The sequence below is a fragment of the Aptenodytes patagonicus genome, chromosome 28 (genome assembly GCF_965638725.1).
Source record: "Aptenodytes patagonicus chromosome 28, bAptPat1.pri.cur, whole genome shotgun sequence".
NCBI lineage: Eukaryota > Metazoa > Chordata > Aves > Sphenisciformes > Spheniscidae > Aptenodytes > Aptenodytes patagonicus.
In genome coordinates, this window is record NC_134976.1 from 925,898 (window position 1) to 941,163 (window position 15,266).

At 51.4% G+C, this 15,266-nt stretch overlaps 1 protein-coding gene across 1 annotated transcript; it reads right to left on the minus strand.

Annotated features, from left to right (window-relative positions):
• Positions 1-4,322: 4,322 nt before the first annotated feature.
• On the minus strand, positions 4,323-5,303 carry LOC143171591 (olfactory receptor 14A16-like). The gene has a single exon (XM_076360643.1). The coding sequence runs from the start codon at positions 5,301-5,303 to the stop codon at positions 4,323-4,325; it is 981 nt and encodes a 326-aa protein (XP_076216758.1).
• Between the last annotated feature and the right edge of the window lie 9,963 nt (positions 5,304-15,266).

The following is a 15,266-nucleotide window of genomic DNA, read 5'->3' on the forward strand; positions in this document are numbered from 1 at the left end:
CTGATCATGAAAATGAGGGTTTGGACCATAAAAAGGAGGCTTTCAATGCTAGAATCAAAGCCTTGGACCCTAAAAATGAAGCTTTGAGCCCTAAAAGAGGGGTTGGACCCTAAAAATGAGGGCTTGGAAACTCAGGATGTGGCTTGGACCCTCAAAATGACTGGCTTTGGAGCCTGAAAATGAGGCTTTGGCAACTCAAAATGCGGCTTTGGACTCTAAAAAGGAGACTTTACAAACTGAAGTGGAGCCTTTGGACCATAAAAATGAGGCTTTGGATCCTAAAATGAGATTTTCTGCTATAAAAGTGAGGGTTTAGGCCCTAAAAATGAAAGCGTGTGTCCTAAAAATAGGCTACTGTTAATAAAAGACAGGTTTGGACCCTATAAATAAGGCTTTAGACTCCAAAAATGAGGCTTTGGACCTTCAAAATCAGACGTGAGGCCTTAAAAATGATGCTCTGGGCCCTTCAAATGAGTCCTTGAACCCTAAAAGCAGGGCTTGGAGATTGTAAATGAGAGTTTGGTCCCCAAAAATGAGGCTTTCAACCCTAGAATCAAAGCTTTGTACTCTAAAAATGAGGCTGTGAGCCCTAAAAGAGGGGTTCGGACCATAAAAAATAAGGGTTTGGACACTCAAGATGTGGCTTGGATCCTCCAAACGACTGGCTGGACCCTAAAAATGCCACTTTGGAGCCTGAAGATGAGGCTTTGGCAACTGAAAATGCGGCTTTGGACTCTCAAAAGAAGACTTTGCAAACTGAAACGGAGCCTTTGGACCATAAAAATGAGGTTTTGGAACCTAGAAAGATATTTTGGACCCTAAAATGAGCTTTGATCCCTAAAAGTGAGGCTTTGGGCTATAAAAATGTGGGTTTGGGCCCGAAAAACGAGGCTTTGGGCCCTGAAGAAGAGAATTTGGGCTCTGTAATCACTTTTGGACCTTAAAACTGTCCCTCCTCATTCAGTTCGGTATAGAGTTACTCATCGGAATGATTCGAGTCATGTGCCACAGGGAGAGCTCCGTCTCCCTCTTCTCCTGCTGCTGTATTTACTAGATCTCCACTGACGTGGAGATATTGGCAGTTGCCTCGTGTTCATCCCCACATTGCCTTACAGAATTCAGGGTATCTGCTCAATTTCATGTTCAAATGCAGGGCCATAGAGCCACATGAGGAGCCAGGGCTGTTACGGACAGCACAGGACCTACAGGAAAGCAATTCCCATTCAGGGTGAGTGCGTGACAGACATCCCAGACGGCATCGCAGAGAGTGCGGTTTGGTGCCTGTGTGCCATACACCAATGCCATCAGTCAGAGGCATCAGCCATCAGATGCCATCGGAGAGGCAAGGTCTGTCCCTTCTCTACCCAATAGCTGCAGGCATTGGGTGAACACACAGCACGTCACACTGGGGTCTTTACTCTCTCCTTTGGTGATGCAGTCAAGGAACACACCAATCATTTTCACAGTGTGCCTGCATACATCTTGTCTTCAAGGACGACATCCTACAAGCACAGCAACGGTCCATATCAAAATTCAATTGACACTCGAAAGGGAATTCAAAGGCACCAAGATGAGCTTTAGGTACCTCAGGAACAGCTAAAGAAGAAGCGGAGCTACTGTGGGACCACTGCTGAATTTAGAAAGAGTAGGTGTAGGTAGATCTGAGATAGTCTATGTCCTCTTTGCCTCAGTTACCAGCAGAGAGGTCTCCCAGGCCTCTGTGCTTTGAGGCAGGACTCAGGATGGGAAAAACCAGCGGTGGATGGGGATCAAGCCAGGGGCTACTTGAGCAAACTACACCCTTACCGGTCCATGGGACCGGAGGGGCTGTATCCACGTGTGCTGAGAGAGGTTTTCACCAGGAGGTGCTGGTCTGTTATGATCCCAGTAAGAAAGGCACTCCGACTCTGTGAGGTATCATTTAAAATGCTGTTCATTAGTGCTAACACTGTAAGGAGAGAATCGTATAGCTAATCTTATGTCCCTCGAGATGGGGGGAGCCCCAGGTGGTGGAGCATTGAATGGGCTTCCGACCCACACACGGCATGCCGTGCAGACCCCATCCATGAAAGAGTCTCCTGGTTTGGTCATTCAAGCTACTACAGGACTTTCTACAAGGAAGACAACACCATTTATCCTTTCTACAGTCAAACAGAAACACGTCTCTCATGAGAACTTCTTGCTGCACTGTTAGGTACAGGCAAAGCCAGGCAGGTGGCCTAATGGCCAGCACAGAGTGGGCGCTGCCTTGCAGGCTCCTCTGTGACAATGAGCTGCTGAGGTTGTCCTGCGGCCAAGGGATCTGTGCAGCACAGCACAGGCGTGAAGACCACACTGGGGGTGCAGCACAGAACAGCCCAGCACTAACTGCTCAGGTTTCCCTGGGAGAAGGCTGTCCTCCATCCTGCTGCAACAGCTGAGGTGCTGCGGCTCAAATGTGCACTGCCACGAAGAGCTGTAGGTCCATTTGCTTGTCACAGAACTGTGCTCTTTCTGCATTAAATGAGTAGAATACCAGAGCGTAGCACAGCAGAGCACAGCGTAGCACAAACCAGAACAGAACAGTTCAGTTGGAAGGGACCTACAATGATCATCTAGTCCAACTGCCTGACCACTTCAGGGCTGACCAGAAGTTAAAGCATGTTCTTAAGGGCATTGTCCAAATGCCTCTTAAACACTGACAGGCTTGGGGCATCAACCACCTCTCCAGGAAGCCTGTTCCAGGGCTTGAACACCCTCTCGGTAAAGAAATGTTTCCTAATATCTAGTCTGAAGGTCCTTTGGCACAGCTTTGACCCATTCCCAGGCGTCCTGCCCCTGGATCCCAGGGAGAAGAGATCAGCACCTCCCTCTCCACGTCCCCTCCTCAGGAAGCTGTAGAGAGCAGTGAGGTCACCCTCAGCCTCCTTTTCTCCAAGCAAGACAAGCCCAAAGTCTTCAGCCGCTCCTCAGAGGACATGCCTTCCAGCCCTTTCACCGGCTTTGTTGCCCTCCTCTGGACGCATTCAAGGACCTTCACATGCTTCTTAAATTGTGGGGCGCAGAACTGCACACAGTACTCAAGGCGAGGCCGCACCAGCGCTGAATACAGCAGGATAATCCCCTCTCTTGACCAGCTGGTTTTGCTGTGTTCGATGCACCCCAGGATGCAGTTTGCCCTCTTGGCTGCCTGGGCACACCGCTGGCTCCTATTGAGCCTGCTGTCGACCAGCACGCCCAGACCCCTTTCTGCAGGACTGCTCTCCAGCCACTCCTCTCCCAGGTTAGACTTGTGCCCGGTGTTACTCCGTCCCAGGTGCAGAATCCGTCATTTCAAATTGTTAAATTGTTAAATTGTTAAATTTCATCCCATTAATTACATCCCAGCCCAGCCCGTCCCCAGATCTCTCCACCTCCCTCACCCCACAGCAGTGTCCACTGCAGGGTGCTGCAAAGCTCTGGGCACCCAGCCCTCTGAAGGGCACAGCAGCTCCTGGGGGGCAGAGAGGGGGGTCAGCCTCCCCACCAGCCCCAGGGCTGATGCTGGCCCCAAGGGCACAAGGAAAGAGAGGCCACTCAATCTCTAGCTCTGCTGCATTCATATTATAGGTTATCCCCAACTCTGACTGCGTTTGTCTCCTTCTCTACCCCCATCAGCCCCACGCCCCAGGACAGCACAAGAGGCAGCTCCCGCATCTCTCCAGTCTCCCTTCCCTGTGCCTGCTGGGTTCCTACTGACTCCCATGGCAGAGTCTTTTTTTGTGCATGCCTCAATTTAGTGTTTTGCTTTTGGGGGACATCACCTCTGAGGGTGATTCACCTTGTGTGTCTCAATTCACTCCCACTCCAGGGCACGTGGTGAGTCCCCATCCTCTCCTGAGCCCTCCAAATTCATTTCCAGAATGAATTCATTTCCACTATATGCCATCCGTCCTGTCATATGTGAAGCAGCCTGTGGAATTAACCGGGAGCCCATGCACCATCTCCACTGCCATCGGACACAAAGAAGAGAGCTTTGAAAACCAGAACTTTCGGTCCAGTGGAACACAATCATACCACAAGCTTAACCCCAATCTTAGGGAGAACACAAGGAGAAAAGACTCTTTAAAAGACCAATTCCTTGGACATTGTCTTGGCAGCAGCTTTGGAGAAAGAGCTCAGCCTGCAAGCACGTCACCTGGGAGATACCCTTTTACTGAAGAGCTGCATGTGGACAGGTCACATCTGACACAGTGTTGTCCAAGGGTCAGACACGACAGGATCAAGCCTCAAGAGAAGCAGTATAAACCCAGAAAATTATCTAGAAGTAGGATGATCACAAGGGAGAACAGCAGACTCCCGGCCTAAGATAAATTCTGGGAAATGTGCAGAGAAGGGGAGGCAGGGTATTGCCAGTGAAACAGTGCCCATTGTGCCAGTTTCCATAGGGCATCCTTGAGCTCCTGATTCCTCATGCTGTAGATGAGGGGGTTCACTGCTGGAGGCACCACCGAGTACAGAAATGACACCACCAGGTCCAGGGATGGGGCAGCAATGGAGGGGGGCTTCAGGTAGGCAGACACTGCAGTGCTGAAAAACAGGGAGACGACAGCCAGGTGAGGGGGGCACGTGGAAAAGGCTTTATGCTGTCCCAGCTCGGAGGGGATCCTCAGCACGGCCCTGAAGATCTGCACGTAGGACAGCACAATGAAAACAAAACACCCAAATGCTAAACAGGCACTAAGCACAAGAAGCCCAACCTCCCTGAGGTAGTCTGACTCTGAGCAGGAGAGCCTGAGGATCTGGGGGATTTCACAGAAGAACTGGTCCAGGGCATTGCCTTGACAGAGTGGTAGTGAAAATGTATTGGCAGTGTGAAGCACGGCATACAAAAACCCACTGCCCCAGACAGCTGCTGCCACGTGGACACAAGCTCTGCTGCCCAGCAGGGTCCCGTAGTGCAGGGGTTTGCAGATGGCAACGTAGCAGTCATAGGCCATGGCAGTGAGGAGAGAACAGTCTGCTGAGATAAAGAAGACTAACAGAAAGAGCTGGGCAGCACATCCTGGGTAGGAGATGGCCCTGGTGTCCCACAGAGAATAGGCCATGGCTTTGGGGAGAGTGGTGGAGATGGAGCCCAGGTCGCGGCGGGAGAGGGTAAGGAGGCAGAAGTACATGGAGGTATGGAGTCGGTGGTCATAGACTACAGCGGTGATGATGATGCCATTGCCCCGGAGGGCAGCCAGGTGGATGCCCAGGAAGAGCCAGAAGGTCAAGAGCTGCAGCTCCTGTGTGTCTGTGAATGCCAGGAGGAGGAACTCGGTGGTGGAGCTGCCGTTGGACATCTGGTCCTGTTGGGCATCAGCACAGTCCATGGAGGAAGACAGTAAAATGTTTAGGTTAGACTACTCTGAACAAAATCTACTTCATTTTTCCTAGTGTCCTGCTGTGTGGGAGGGGAGATCAGGGGCTTGCTCCGGGGAAGGTGTCCGGCATGTCAGGGGATGGCAGGGAGCTGCCCAGATCCCCCTTCCCCTGGCATTTCTGGGAGCAGCTCTCCTCTCACTCCCCGACTACATACGCCGCCTGGAGCTGTCCCTGCCAGCAGCTCTTTCTCTGTCCCCACATCTCCTCCCTGTCAGTGCTCACAGACTCCATCCAACCTGCTGTGTGCCTAGCTCTGCCCTGCAGACCCCTCTTGGCAGCAGGGCACCGCACAGGGTCATCTCTCCGTGTGCAGGGTCTAAGGAGCAGCTCAGAAAAGTCCTAACCAGAACTGCAGCCTCAGTGCCTTCTCCAGAGTGGAGAAGTAAATTCCCACTGCCCACCCAGCTCACCAAGAGTAGAAAACTGAAAGCACAGATTCCTTCCCTTTCAGGAAAATGCAGCTTTGATGTCATCCTTGAAAGTCTCCTCGGAAATGCCTTAGAAAGGATCTGGAGCTGTTAGCAGCCTGTCGTGGTTTAACCTCAATCAGCAACTGAGCACCACACAGCCGCTCACTCATTCCCCCCGCCCCTGGTGGGATGGGGGAGAGAATTGGAAGAGTAGAAGTGAGAAAAACTTGTGGGTTGAGATAAAAACAGTTTAATAATTTCAATAAAATAATAACAACAACAACAATAATAATAATGTAATAATAATAATACACAAAGCAACTGATGCACAGTGCAATTACTCACCACCCGCCGACCACTGCCCAGCCAGTCCCCGAGCAGCAGCCCCCCCGGCCAGCTTTCCCCAGTTTATGTACTGAGCATCGAATCATAGAATCATAGAATCATTGAGGTTGGAAAAGACCTCTAAGACCATCGAGTCCAACCGTCGACCCAACACCACCATGCCCACTAAACCATGTCCCTAAGCGCTGCATCTACACGTCTTTTAAATACCTCCAGGGATGGGGACTCCACCACTTCCCTGGGCAGCCTGTTCCAATGTTTCACCACTCTCTCAGTAAAGAAATTTTTCCTCACGTCCAATCTAAACCTCCCCTGGCACAACTTGAGGCCATTTCCTCTCGTCCTATCGCTTGTTACTTGGGAGAAGAGACCAACACCCACCTCGCTACAACCTCCTGTCAGGTGGTTGTAGAGAGCGATGAGGTCTCCCCTCAGCCTCCTCTTCTCCAGGCTAAACAACCCCAGTTCCCTCAGCCGCTCCTCAGAAGACTTCTTCTCCAGGACCCTCACCAGCCTCGTTGCCCTTCTCTGGACACGCTCCAGCACCTCAACGTCCTTCTTGTAGTGAGGGGCCCAAAACTGAACACAGTATTCGAGGTGCGGCCTCACCAGGGCCGAGTACAGGGGCACAATCACATCCCTACTCCTGCTGGCCACACTATTTCTGATACAGGCCAGGATGCCATTGGCCGCCTTGGCCGCCTGGGCACACTGCCGGCTCATGTTCAGCCGGCTGTCGACCAACACCCCCAGGTCCTTTTCCGACAGGCAGCTTTCCAGCCACTCTTCCCCAAGCCTGTAGCGTTGCATGATGTCACATGGTATGGAATGTTTCTTTGGCCAGTTTGGCTGTGCCCCCTCCCAGCTTCTTGTGCACCTCCAGCCTTCTCAGTCGGTAGAGCATGGGAAACTCAAAAGTCCTTGGCTAGTGTAAGCACTACCTAGCAACAACTAAACCATCGGTGTGTTATCAACTTTGTTCTCCTCCTAAATCCAAAACACAGCACTGTACCAGCTACTAGGAAGGAAATTAACTCTATCCCTGCTGAAACCAGGACAATATCCACCCCTTATTCTATACCATCTACGTCATGCTCAAGTCCCATGTTTTCCAATACATTTCCATTAATCACCACCACTTTTCCTGGTTTGTTTGGTTGTTTGGTTTTTAATAGAAATATATACACACAGATATCATTCCCTTAGTCTGTGGGCCATCCCTCTAAAACGTTTGGTGAGTTCATTTAGTCCATGACTTCGGGCTCCATCTGTCGTAATAATCTTCCAGGGCAGGAAAAATGGAGATGGTATGTGGTGTTGGATTGTGTCATGTGGAAGTCAGTCCTGGTACCATCATCACTGTGCTTTGCTTGGCTTCATCGAGGTTTATTCTTCATTAGTCTGGGTGATTCTTATTGTAATATCATTAGTATGGCATATAATATTATGTAGCACTTAACATCACATAATTCAGATCATTGGCTATTCTCACCCACAATCAAATCCCCTTGAGGTACACATCAGACTTCCCCATCCGTCCGCGTTATCCACCAAGTGCACCCAGATCCTTGAGCAAAAGCAATCCCACGGATGGGTTTGCCTTTGCCTGGGGCAGGAATAACCCAAACCGTTTTCCCCAACATATTTTTTATGTGCACTACAGGGACTTTCTTCCCATCTACAGTACATAAAAGTTCTGACTGGGCAGGGCCAGCTCGATTGGCAGATCCCCTCGTGCTGACTAACCAGGTGGCCTTTGCTAAATGCGTGTCCCAATGTTTGAATGTCCCGCCACCCACTCATTCTCTCTTTGCAGGACACGGCGGTGGGCATGGAGGACTCTCCAGAGGACAGCAACTCCTCCGCAACAGCCAGCACCAGCCAGCTAACCTGGGCAGGTGCAAGGGAGGCATCTGCAAGCTGGCCGTGCCCCATCTGGCCAGGCAGGCTCAGCATCGCTGCCTGTGTGGATTTCTACTTGCATCGCTGCTTCTTGGGCTGTTACCAGAATGGATTTCCAAACAGAAGCTTCTTTCTAAACATAAGTCCTGCCTGCAAGTTTTCCAGTCAATCCCTTCCCAATAAACTCATCGGAGTGCCTTCCATTATCAGAAACTGATGGTATAATAAATGTGGACCCACCTCTACTAATAGAGGGATTTTTATCCCCACTGTCACAAGGTGCCCCTCAATTCCCTGCACCTGCACTTGACTTTCCCACGGTTTTAGTACCTTCCCGCTGAATGCTGATCCCGCAAGGACAGTCGGGTGAACTCACCCAGTGCCGGCTGTGTCGCATGCGGTAGCCACGCTCACCAGGTTGGGAACCCACAGAGTCCCATCTGACTCACCAAATCGTTACCGAAATGGATTTGCTTGCATTTTTCTTCTCTTCTACTTCATGTGTGGGTACAGGAAGGAAGGCAGCAGTCCTACACACTAGCTAAAACCACTTTTTGTTGCAGTCCATAAAGGTGCGCCTCAGCTGGGAGCCCGAGAAGGACCCTGTGTTACACTTCTTGATTCCTTAGATGCGATCTTAAAGCTACTCATTCACTTGTACAAGCTAAAAAACCTCTTGGCTTTGGCCATGACATCGCCTGTTACCATTCACTTCCGAGTAGTTGTTCACACGAACCCCCCGTGCAAACACGCCTAATGCATATTTATCAGCTGAGGTTTCACTATTTTGTTGCAACTTTGCCGCTTTCAGCCGGTTTCCGTCTGGTTTCTTCTAACAATAGACCCACTTGTATAGGCCAGGTCACTGTCGGTCAAGTTCTCTTGCGCATGTCTTCGAAGCCATCTTTACAGAGGAGCTTTTTCGTACCTAACACAGTCTGCTGGTCAGCTTTGTCAGCAGGGCTAGTTCAAAGCCTACGCTGCAGGATGCAATCAGGGGGAAATGCGCGGGTGGAGCCTTCTGTGTTGCTTACCCTTTGATTTCAGTGCCGTCCTCCAGTCTGAATCTTGCAGTGTTTTTGCTGAGGCATAAAAGTTCAATGGAGCGAGCAGATCTTCCTCACCCACACACGCACCTCCACCCCAGCTCAAGGCAAAGGCACAAAACCTCTGGGGGTGCGTTGTTTTATTGAACGCGTAGCAGCTACCCAGCATCAGGGGAGTTGCGTACAGCGAACAGCTGCAGGTGCCTGGGGCTTGACCAGCATCGCCTGGAAGGGAAAAAGGGGAAAAAGGTGACCGTGGGGACTTGCTATCAGTTCATCTGGGTCCCTGTTGCCCTGCACGCCCCCCTAAGCCAAACGCCATTTCTGAACAGTCACTCTGCGTCTCCCTCTGTCCCCTTTTGGTCAGGGCTCTCATGCGACACTACGGGGACAGAGAGGTTCTTCTGGGGATCCGGGGCAGAATGATGATGGCACTAAGTCATAGTTACAGTTAAAGATTTATTTTTTAACAGAATTTAATGATCAGTGTAGCATAGGATTTCATGATCAGAGCAGCACAGGATTTCTATAAGCAGCATCAGCGTAGCACAGTTTTATAAGTAGCGTAGCACCGAATTTTATAGCACAGCTTAGCTTATGGTTCCTAATCACCTGGACCCACTGCAGATCGGGTCACATCTTAATACTTGGCTTGCCATGTCAATATAACAATCATAACCTAGACTCAAACCACATAAAAGAATACGAGTCGCCCTCTCAGTCCTTGGAGGAAGCAGACTGCTTGATTTTATAGGCAGTGCTCTGTGTGCTGCTGCGCTTCCCTGTTCTGGGATGGGGTCATCACAACCTGGCTGGCCTGGTGCCCGGGACCTTCATGGCCCGTAAGGAGGGAAGAAGTCAGCCTGGCGCCCAGGAACCTTGAGGCCGATAGGGAGGGGGAGAAGAAGGCTGCCTGGTGCACAGGACCTTCAGGGCCTGCGGAGGAGGGGAAAGGGGACTGCTGCGTGACCAGCTCGGTCACAGAGCCTGGCCGTTTGCCTCACAAAACGGCATTCGTTAAGCTAACCATATTACCAGGGGTCAGGAGCAGGAGGTACCGGTCACAAGTGCAATTGTTTATTGCCTCCATCAGATGGTTCCTGAAGTGCTGGGATGGCAGCAATGCAGGGCCCAAATACCAGGTTAGGCGGGAGGCCACTGGTGACCTGGATTGGATGGGGAGGGACAGCAGGGGGACAGGCTGGGGGCAGCAGGACAGCAGAAGAGTTTTCTTTGGTGAACATATTCAGCATCTGCTGTCCTTACCCCATCGCTGAGCAGGGCGAGGCATGAGTGTTGTCTTTTCACTGTGCGCTTTGCCAGCAGCCCTGCTGCAGCCAGGAGACAAGGTCGTCAAAGAGGGAGAAGACGTAAGGCGGATCAGGCAGCCCACAGGCTACTACATCTCATCAGGCGCTGATGATCCGTCTCCTGTGAGCACACTGAGATCAAGAGCAGCACCTGCAAACCAGGCCAAAGAGGTGGAAAGGAGGTTTGTTGAAAGAGGGCTGAAGAGCAGCCCCCTCCTGCTGCCCTGTTGTGGATCGCTCCTCTGTGCTCGGTCCCCACGGCATCGGAGGCGGTGCTGAGGTGCTGGAGTGAAACGTTAGGGTGCTGCAAAGGAGCAGGCAGTGACGGCCAAGAGGCAGATCCTCTCCTCGGCTGCACAGTCACGCCTGTGTTTAGCAAAGTCGTTGGTTTCCAGCGGTGCCAGGGAACAGTTTGCGGTGCCTGGCAGGAACATCACAGACTAGTTGGGTCTCCTTCTGTGCTCTGAACTTGCAGAGAGCTACAGAGGTGACAAAACTTCTTGGCCAGGAAGACCCTCCTCAGGTGACCCAACGCGTGTTTGAAATCCACCTAGAGAGTATTGATCCTTGTAGAAGAGAGACGATCCCAAAGCATCAAGTTTGGATCGCTGCAACAGCTTTGGGAGTAAAAAACGATGGCAAAGTTAGAGCATTTCCGTTTTTGTTTCTCTCAGTCAAAGCATTGTCAGATACCACAGTGATGGGCAATGTATCAGGTCTGAAGACAGCCTCCTAAGTTGGCGTTTCCGATGTCCATAATGTCTAATGAGGACAGACACAGTCTGCACAGGCCTGACATAGCTTCCTAGAGCCTGGAAGCCCTGGCAGCTGGCTCTGGTCAGGCTCCTTGTTGCCTTTACTAATAATAGCAACGAAATACATATATTTTTTTTAATCTTTCTTTTTTTTTTCCTTTTTTTTTTTTGTTTTCCCCACCAGGCACCTTCATAGGAATAATAGTAAAAAGTGAAATAAGAAAAAACTCTGGCCAGGTCACCTGATGGATAAGATGCCTTCCATAAAAGGAGCCCCTCGGGGCTCAGGCATTCTTCAGCCACGTTCACCTGACCAAGCCCGCCTGCTGTGGCATTTTGTGAAGGGCAATGAACGTCACGCTGCCCAAGCACAAGAGCTGTAGCTGAAGTGTGTGAGTGAGGAGCGGGCAGCAAAGGCACACCCTGCTCGACATCCAGCTGCCAGGATCCTCTGCTTCCCTGGGTAGCATCGGGCGCTGCCAGCTCCTGAGCCCTGACCCCGTGTCGTGGTTTAACCCCAGGAGGCAGCTCAGCACCACACAGACGCTCACTCACTCCCCCCCCACCACCGATGGGATAGGGGAGAGAATCAGAAGGGTAAAAGTGAGGAAACTCATGGGTTGAGATAAAGACGGTTTACTAATTCAAGCAAAAGCCGCGCACGCAAGCCAAGCAAAATAGGGAATTCCTTCACCACTTCCCATTGGCAGGCAGGTGTTCAGCCATCTCCAGGAAAGCAGGGCTCCATCACGTCTAACGGAGACTTGGGAAGACAAAACGCCATCACTCCGAACGTCTCCCCTTTCTTTTCCTTCTTCCCCCAGCTTTTATTGCTGAGCGTGACACCATGGGGTATGGAATATGAACCTGTAAGAGACCAGGTGCTTTGCTACACGAGTCTCATGGACGCAGTCCTGGACCTGGAACAAGTGGAAAAGCAACCCTCAGCAACCCAAACGTGCCAGCCAAAGCTGTGAACAGGCACGCTTACAGCCCTGGGCAGGTTTTATTCATCTGGCTGGTGCGGCTCCAGGAAGAAGTGGGAGCTCTGCCGGCGGACGAAGAGCCCTTTGCCAGCTGCTGGGGTCTGGGAGGTGCCCGGGCCGTGGCAGCCGTGTGGCCTCAAGGGGACACATCCCCGTGCAGGCCCGTGTCACAAAGGGGCAGTGATGTGGCACCCGCCCGGCGCTTGTGACCTCACCTGGCCAGGGCTTGGGATCCCGAAAAGCGGGCCAGCGAAAGGTAGTTGGGCTGAGCCGGCCTTCGGGATAACTCGGCTCCTTCCCTTGCTACTTGCGTGCCTACTTTTTTCCAAGCATTTATCATTTACTGCCCACTTCGCCTCACCTTCCATCCTCTTTCAAAGGTAATTCTGAGTCGACTTTCGGGACAGATCATAGAGTAGGTAGACTGGGATAAAAGTATAGGCTGGTCTATACCTTCTGAGCTCTAGGCTGAGCTATTTACACCTCTGTAGGCTGGCCAGATATGCGCTGTGGGTAGAGTTCCTATTTGCTAATTCTTATTTCTTTACCGTATGCTAGGATAGGTAAGTAGCAGGGGTGGTAGTGTAGTCTGAGGCCTTGGGCTCAGCCTAGAATGCCAAGAAGCCCACCCTGACTGACATGGTAGGAAGGGAGACAGAAAAGGAGCACAGCAAAGGCAGCCGCTAAAGTAGCGGCCGAAAGCTGGTCACCCCTGCGTACAAGGTGGGCAGACGTGAGCTGGAGAGCCAGAGGGCTCTGCCGCTAATGCTAGCCACAGATCAGCAGCAGGTCCTCTTCAGAGAAGGTGACACGCAATGCAGTCTTTCAAAAGGGCCTTGGTAATTGCTGTCAATCGGAGTCCTGTGACAGGGACACTAGGGCCATCAGCCTGCAGCTCTGCAGCAGTTCCGCTCCAGTTTCAGTACCACTGAAACACTTTTGATGGTGGATGCTGTTCTGTGGGTTGTGTTTGCGGGGGGGGGTTTAATCCTTTTGCTGAGCTACAATTATTTCTTTGCCATCAGGTGACGGGATTGGCACTGATCTCTTTCTGGAGTGCGTCCTGACATCCTTTGTCATCCAAAGCTGTCCCCTCTGTTCCCGAGAGGAGCGATGGCCGCAATGGGGAACGACTCCTGTGAGTAACGACTTCACCAGCAGGCTTGGACTTTGTGAATCCCCAAAGGCAACGGACGTGGCTGGTGCTCCATCCCTGAACGTTGATGTGCTGACAGCCTCGAGTGAATTCTGGGGCGTTTCCTGGTAGCAGCCAGACTTGCCCAGGTGTTTTCGATTAGACACAGGAAAACGCATTTTATCACTCCTCTGCCACTATGTACAAGACTTTGAAAGATGACGTTGCTCGTAGAAAGTTCTGACATCAGTAGGGTTACTTTCTGTGCTAGGTACTTGCTTGTTTTCATCAGGTTACAGTCAGGAGAAGGGAAGGCTTGACCTGATAATCCAATTCATGACTCTAGGGGGAAAGGAAGGTAGCCCAAGGCACAGAAATCAGTGTGGGTTCATTGGCCTTTCGGCAAAGGCAGCGGGGGAACAGAGTATTTTCCAAAACCGCTTCTTGACCAGTAACTGTCAACGGCAGTGATAGGCTTCCTCCGACGGTTCTGTGTTGGAGGTTGGAGCTGGTTCTTCTGCGCGCTCCTGTAGACAACTTGACTTTTAAATACGCTTTCGTGCAACAATATCGTCTCCTCTCTTTTCAAATGTCATTTCCCTGCAGTCCTTGCCGAGGGAATGGCTCCGCCACAAACGATCCTCTTTCCCCCGGAGAAGATTTGCATGGCCTGGCAGCAAAGACAGAGACCTGGAGCGGGACTCCACAACCTGGGCAATACGTGCTTCCTCAACTCCGTCCTGCAGTGCCTGACGTACACACCCCCTCTGGCCAACTACCTGCTCTCTCGGGAGCACAGCCGGTCCTGTGAGTCCTTTTAGGAACGTCTCCTTGCACATCAGCTGGGCACTGATCCCAAGGATTCCCAGCATCTGGAATTGGATTTAGGAGAAAAGCAGCCCTTCTTTCCAACCCCCCGAGTTGGTGTTCTTTGAACACTCAAGCCTAGGAGACGCTTGTCGTGCCTAGGTGTGCTCATCTTCAGAAAGGCACCTCTTTCTAGCCCCGGGTCTCGGTCCCTACTCCTGCAAGTTAAACTCTCTTTGCTCGTTGCACAGAAAACTTCTGTCAGTTTAGCATCTCTCTGAGGAAAGTTTTCTATGCACTAAAATGTCCCGGGCTTGTTGGGACGCTGGCACCTTGGGAGAAGAGGAGTGGAGACTGTTCTTATAACATCAAGACCTCCACGAGGTTTCCCACGGCTAGGGATATTTTGCTCACCTGAGAAGCTTCCTTCCCTCCCTCCCTCCCTCCCTCTTTAGGTCGTCAGCAAGGCTTCTGCATGATGTGCATAATGGAAGCGCACGTTAACGAGGTCCTGCATTTCTCAGCCAGTGCCATCCAGCCTTGGACTGTCGTCCGTGTCCTCACACGTAAGTCATTTCAGGTGCTTTCACAGGTTTTCTTCCCTTCTTGGAGGGGAGAGCTATTAACCTCTTCTTTCTTAGGAATAGGAGGACATTTCCGGCATGGCATGCAGGAAGACGCCCATGAGTTCTTACGCTACACTGTCGATGCCATGCAGAGAGCTTGTCTGAGTGGAAGCAGCAAGTAAGCACGAGCAAATTACCTTTTCAATGTTCCTGAGCCCTTTGGACTCCTTGAGGTACTCCCATCAAGGAAACCCTACACCCAGGGTTTTCAGACCAAGCAAAACTCTTGGGGGAGATAACTCTCTGCCCTACTTCTGAGCTCCAACTGCCATTTGTTTCCAGCTTGGACATCTCTTCTCAAGCAACTACCATCGTCCATCAAATATTTGGGGGCTTTCTGAGATCCAGAGGTACTTTCCCATGACTATTGCTCTCCTTGGAATTGTCTGTGCCCTTCTGTCTGCCTGTGAGAAACAGCTGGTCGTGTGACTGGCGTAGTAGGTATGGAGGACGTAAACCGGCACAGCCAGTCCACTTCCCTTATCGCTGAGCATTTCCATTTGCCTTCCAGTCACATGCTTGAGCTGCAAAGCGGTTTCCGATTCCTACGAGGCCTTCC